Source organism: Phaethon lepturus, unplaced genomic scaffold (genome assembly GCF_000687285.1).
Source record: "Phaethon lepturus isolate BGI_N335 unplaced genomic scaffold, ASM68728v1 scaffold42858, whole genome shotgun sequence".
NCBI classification, from domain to species: Eukaryota; Metazoa; Chordata; class Aves; order Phaethontiformes; family Phaethontidae; genus Phaethon; species Phaethon lepturus.
This window is the reverse complement of record NW_010556249.1, coordinates 1-6,230: the sequence shown is the minus strand read 5'-3', so window position 1 is coordinate 6,230 and position 6,230 is coordinate 1. Positions and strand designations below refer to the sequence as shown.

The 6,230-nt window shown below is 39.0% G+C and overlaps 1 protein-coding gene across 1 annotated transcript in view; it reads left to right on the top strand.

Annotated features, from left to right (window-relative positions):
* The window catches only part of LOC104624930 (band 4.1-like protein 5), a gene marked incomplete at its 3' end in the record, with an annotated part of 24,150 nt that extends 18,447 nt beyond the window's left edge, over window positions 1-5,703 (top strand). Inside the window, exons 5-9 of the mRNA XM_010292417.1 lie at window positions 1,715-1,759; window positions 2,335-2,387; window positions 3,455-3,461; window positions 5,093-5,194; window positions 5,616-5,703. Coding sequence (XP_010290719.1) covers window positions 1,715-1,759; window positions 2,335-2,387; window positions 3,455-3,461; window positions 5,093-5,194; window positions 5,616-5,703 — 295 coding nt within the window. The remainder of the gene's footprint in view (window positions 1-1,714; window positions 1,760-2,334; window positions 2,388-3,454; window positions 3,462-5,092; window positions 5,195-5,615) is intronic.
* Between the last annotated feature and the right edge of the window lie 527 nt (window positions 5,704-6,230).

Here is a 6,230-nt window from a genome sequence, read left to right as displayed (position 1 = left end):
CTGATCTGTGAAGAATGTTTTACCTCCCCATTCATGTTGCTGAATAAACATTTAACTGTCTTTAAAGATAGTAACCATAGTCAAAATTCAGGCCTACATCTGTATCTACCGCTATGAAACATGTTCATCCATCCTGAGTTCTGCCAGTCAGACCTTGCTATACAGGTTTTAGCAGGGCAGACCTGAAACCTGAGGGCTTTTAAACCCTGTCTGTCTGCTTAGCTAATCCCCCAGAATAGGAGAGCAGCAAGTCTTTCTTCTGTCTCGAGACAATTTTGTGCCTTAAAGAAGCAGTGGGAAGGGGAGCTGTGCTATGGGTTATAGGTGTCACTAGCAGGGGCTCTCCAAGGGTTCTACTTCTTCGTTGTGCAGCAGGACACCCAGCTGGAGCCACTTTTCAGCTTCCACTGGTGCAGATTGCTCACGTTTTCTGCCAGCTTCCCATCAGATGCCACCAGTCAGAGGGCATGTAACACAGCCTAGGCATGGGAAGTATGCTTGAATTGTTTGCGAGTGTTGTGTGGCTGATAAGCACATATTGGTCACACCCACTATATACTGCAGGCCTGTGCTCATTCTTTTGATGCCTAGGGTCAGTACCAAACAAATTTATTCCCCACGTAGGGACCAGTGTACAAAAGGCTTTGGATAATAAATGGTTTGGCAAAGTATTTGTAGATTTCCAAGGGACCTGTAGGAAAAATGCCTCTATCTGTTTTGTGTCTATGTACGTGAGTATGAGGAGACGTAGGCGCATGTCAAAACACAAGCATCGTGTTTGGCTTTGTGCGTAAGGCTTCTGTTCATCTGTAGTAGAATTCAAACTGGATAGCATCACGGATGCCAGCGTTTTAGTTCATGAGACTACTTCTTCTCTTGTTAAAGGAAAACTGTGTACCGTGGTGGGGCAAGAGGGCTACTCTTTGTGGGTTTTGGATTGGAAGGATTGGTTTTGCACACCAAAGGGACAGGAGCTTCCTATTCAATGTTTGCCCAATTTCTAAGCAAGAGTAGTACTGAATAAGCAAGGCAGTGAAGGAAAGCTGGCTCTGAAGTTGAAAAGGCTGCAGCCTCCTGTTTGGGGTTTTTTTGTCACTTTGCAGTCAGCTTTCTGAGTTAGATTTTAACTAAGCAATCCATATTAGGAACGTCTATTTTTGAGATACTTTAAAACATTTATTCTCTTATGAGATTGATACATCTATGAATAATGAAGAAAATGTGGAAGATGCAAGTTGTTCTTTGCCCAAGTAGGATCAGAAGAGGAAAAAATGAGACTTGCTTAGGTATTGTATTTCCTTTTCCATGCAATGCTAGTTCAGCTTGTGACAACTTCTAATTCTGGGAACAGGTTGACCAGGGAAGTGGTGGAGTCGCCATCACTGGAGGCGTTCAAAAAACGTGTAGACTTGGCACTTCGGGACATGGTTTAGTGTGGGCATGGTGATAATGGGTTGACGGTTGGACTTGATGATCTTTGAGGTCTTTTCCAACCTTAACGATTCTATGATTCTGCCTCATTTGAAATGTGTGTATAGCATAAAAACCCAACCAATAAAGCCTTGAGACATCACAATGCCATTTCTTCAGTCTTGAAAACCCATGTAAAGAGTAGAAAATGCTTTTATTTGTCAGGCTCTAACTTTCTCCTGTTGGCTCAGTGACACATTAGAACTATTCATCAATGGCTTTTATTTCTTATTTAATCCCACAGATATTTATTTGTTCTGCAGCTGAAACTGGATATTCTTAGTGGAAAGTAAGTATTCCCAAGAAACAGCCTTTTAAACAATTACAGTGTATTTATGTCCTGGTTTCAGCCAGGATAGAACTGGTTTTCTTCACAGAAGCTAGCGTGAGACTATGTTTTGGATTTGGGATGAGAATTATTGAGAATTATTATCACTGTTTTTTCCTTCTCTCTTGCTGTCCTATTAAACTGTTTTTATCTCAACCCATGAGTTTTTGCCCAATTCTCTCTCCCGTCCCACTGGGGCAGGGGGGGGAGTGAGCGAGTGGTTGTGTGGTGCTTAGTTGTCAGCTGGGGCTAAACCACGACAGTTTAGCATAGGTTTTATTAAACTTATATTTGGATAATTAATAAGTTTTGCTAAGTAATGTAATGGGTTTTCTTCTCTAAAATATTACTTTTCTATACACGAATAAGGAATGCTTAAATAATGTAGTGTTTATCTCTTGTTAAGTTATTGAAGATATACTAAACCTTTTTCACTTTCTTATCCCAAACATTTGCAGTTTCTCACTGTCAGGTATAGGAGTTGTCTGCTAAATAGACTTAGCTAAGGTTTTCACAATGTATTTCTCTTACGGCAGATTGGAATGTCCTTTTGACACAGCCGTCCAGTTGGCAGCTTATAACATGCAAGGTGAGTAGGTACGAGTGGGGAAGGACGAGGTTGCATGAACAGCTTTGTGTAGACTCTTACTACCTCTTTTAGTCTGTCCTTGTTATAGCCAGAAAATAGGTTCCGCCCAGAAGTTAGCGATCCACTGTGAAACACAGCTCTTTTTGATTGTAATTTTGCTGAGAGCACATATAGAAAATTACTCAGTTCCTCAGGAAACATAACAAGGAGATTCTGAACATAAACAGCTTTGTCCTAAACTTGTTTTGTCAGGTGCTTGTGTGCAAACCTGTCACCCTCACACAAGATAGAAGGTCTGCAGTCTTCCTGAATTGCTTTGATGCAGTAACACAGTTCACTTTTTTCATCCTGTAGTTTCTGTCATGTGTTTTCTTCATTGTACAAATCAAGTACAAAATTATTTAGGTTCTGCACTCAATTAAAAGTCCTGTATATAAAAAACACCAGCTTTTGACTTCAGCTTGTTTGTAGAAACATGTTAGTGTCCCATGTCTCATGCTTGTACTTGAGAATTTATGGTTGAACTGAACTTGTTGGTACTTCAGATCCTTCTTCAGCCAAAAAAGGTGAAACATAGGTTTTTTCTCAGCTATACAACACTATGCTTGAGTCATCTGAGACTCTTATTAATGAGTTGTCTTTAGCTTTTGATTCCAGCTGAGATTTCAACTTCCATGGCTGCTCTGATAGCTGTCGTCTGACCTTCAGTTGCTTGTATAGGTTGTATATCACTGATTTTCATTGCCAGTGTTTTCTGTTTGGGTGAGGGTGTGATCTTAATGAATGTGAAGTTTGCTCTCGTTTTAAGCAGGGGAGCTCAGGAGGGGAAGCTTGACATTTTAGAAATGCCTGCTAGAATAGGCTTTTGGATCCTTTTTGGAGGATATAGCTATATAGCATTATTCAACCCAGTTTATGAGCCTACAAAAAAAATCCCAGGACCTTTGCTGTAAAGCTGTTGTACAGTCCTCTGAAGAAGGAATTTGTGGATGTGCCATACCTTTGTGCCGCACAAATTCTCTAGACAACATTCATCTTATAAACCAATGCACTGTTGTACTTTGCAGGAGTTCGGTAACAGGACTAAGTCACTGAAATTCTTTCTCTTACACTTTCCAAAGCACATTTTGTTCTTCAGGCAGGAACTACTAATGGCCCTGATCATGTGTAGGTACAGAGAGTTGGGATTAAACTGTAAAGACACCTGCCTTTTTAACCTGCTCTTTTGTGTGGAAGGAAAACAGTTAGATTACATTCCATAGTCAAAAATATTAGCATTGTTAGAGCCTTAAGATACAGGTTCAGTGGATAAGTTTTTGGAAAAACAAAGTGATCTAATTAGGCCGTATATCCATTGCTTTTTGTGCTGGTCTTTTCTTTCCTCTCTCCACAATGAGGCCTGTAGCAGGGCTTTAATCTTACTGTCTGACAGCTGTGTACTTTTATTTAAATCAACTGGAACCTAAGCTGGCTTTGACAGCATTCCTTTCAACAGAGGCAGGCGTTTTAGTGGGAGTAAATTATTATAGAACTACAGACTTCCTCAGTCAGCATTAAGGAAAAAAAAAAAAGAAAAAGGAGGTGGTGAAAAGGCTGTTGTTATGCTTGCAGTGTTCAGAAATCCAAGAAACAGGTTTCTAGATTGTAGGTAGTTTTTGTACCTATGGAGTACTGTGTGTATGTATTTGACTTTTCAAGGTCTTCCCAAAAATGCCACTATTTTTTCCCCTACACAAACTTCTGTAGTTTCTTTTTTCAGACAGAACAGTTATTGGCCTGTATCAGCCACCCAAGGTCCAAGTTACAGAATTATTCCTAATTTTTGGATATGAGCTGGACATTAAGAAGCTATTTGAAATGAGTGGGAGGAGCAAGTGTTTAGTGACTCTGAAAATCAGGACATTTTATAAAGGTTTCTAACTGCGAGTTTCAGCATTTTCAGCATATACATCATTCTTTAATAGCTGGACTTCTTAGCATCTGTGGAAGAAGGAGGTTGTGCTTTTGATGTGGCACACCCATTGACTAGTATGTTCCAGTATGCTCTCTAAATAGCATCCCTTATTGCCCCTGTTGAGCATGCATCAGTGGACTAGATGAGCCATTTGACTGACCCAGTAGGGCATTTATTATGTTCTTAGATGAAAAGGAGAGACTCAAAAAACAACTGTGTGATCCTGCCCTGACACAGAGTAATTTTAGCAGGACAGGAGGATTTATAGTCATAAAAACAGAAATTGATTTTTAGAATGGACAAATAGTTTTATGAAAAATGTCAGAACTGGTTTTGCTTTCTACAGATCTCAAGAGATTTTGTTTTAATAATTTGTCAAAATTCCATTGTAACATTAGTCAGTTGTTGTTTCACTAGAGACTTAAGTGATAAAAATGTTGAAAACTTTCTGCAAGAAAGAAAAAAGGTGAGTTTCTAGGATGTTGTTAACTTCCATTTAGAGGAAGCTTGTTAAGGAATATATCAATAGCACTTTGCAAAAAAACTAATGCAAAGCTTTCATGCAGACAGCATGACCATTTGTTCAGTGTCCATAACTTCCCTGTCAAAAAAGGTGTTGGGGGGACTGGAGGAGAAAGAACAACAGAAAAAGAAATTAGAAATTTAGATTAACTAGAAAAGCATACAAAAGTTCTTGTTAATATCCATGGTGTTACTGGGAACATTGCTTGACAATACTGTTCTTTCATAGCTTTGCTGAACATGTCCCTGAACTGGTGTCTGAGTTCAGGTTTGTTCCCACTCAGACTGAAGAGATGGAACTAGCCATTTTTGAGAAGTGGAAGGAATGCAGGTACTAGATCTTCCAGTGCATGCTAACCAGCTGTTTGCACCGATTTTTCTGTGAAGAGGATGTATTAAAAAGATGCTGCTGACACTTCTGTGGTCTTATTTAGAAACATAAATAGATGTTATATAAAGCATAAATATGCTTCTGTCATATTTTGTAAGAGGGTATAATGTGAAAAATTAAGCTTTTCAAAGGTCTAAGTAAAATGATGAGGTACAGAATCTTGAAATAGAGTAATTTTTGCTGCAGCGGTTTCAGATTAAAACTTACAGAAATGACCTTGATGTGCATGAAAGCGAACAAGTGTCAGCAGTATTTGTTTTTCACAAACTTTCAGGAATTTCTTTTCCTCTTTCGTCATATACCAGTTTTTCCTTTCTGTGCTTTTTCAGGCATCTACCTAACAGCAAAAAATTTATTTCAGGGGGCAAACACCAGCACAGGCTGAAACTAACTACTTAAACAAAGCTAAGTGGCTGGAAATGTATGGTGTAGACATGCACATAGTCAAGGTATGTTTAACCACAGCATGGTGACCTTTGGAAATTACAATGTTAGCTTTGTCCTGCATTTCAACACTGGTTTTGCTTTGGGAGGGGGAAAGGAATATTGTACTCATCTAAACTGTGTAACAAGTGATCTGGCTTTGCATCAACATTCCACTTTATAGGGTGCATTTCTAGAAGGTATAACTTCAGTCCAAGCATATCTGCTCCATGTTAAATATGTGATTGGTGTGGCAATACATACTACAGTTTTTATTTGGACTAAGAGCTATGTGAAAATCATAGTAATTAAATTAAAATTGGCTGGGGTCCAGTCAACTACCAGCTGAAGAACTACAAGTAAAAATAGATCTCCTGTGGAGAAGGAAGTGCAGAGAACTGCACAAGCAGGTCCTTATTGAACAGACAAATCAAGAAATCCACTGCATAAATCATTGAAACATGAGAATTTTGTTGTATAAAATAAGCAGATATGTGTTTAATTGTAACACTGGGCAAATCAAGTGCTCCCTAAGTTTGCAGATGACACCAAG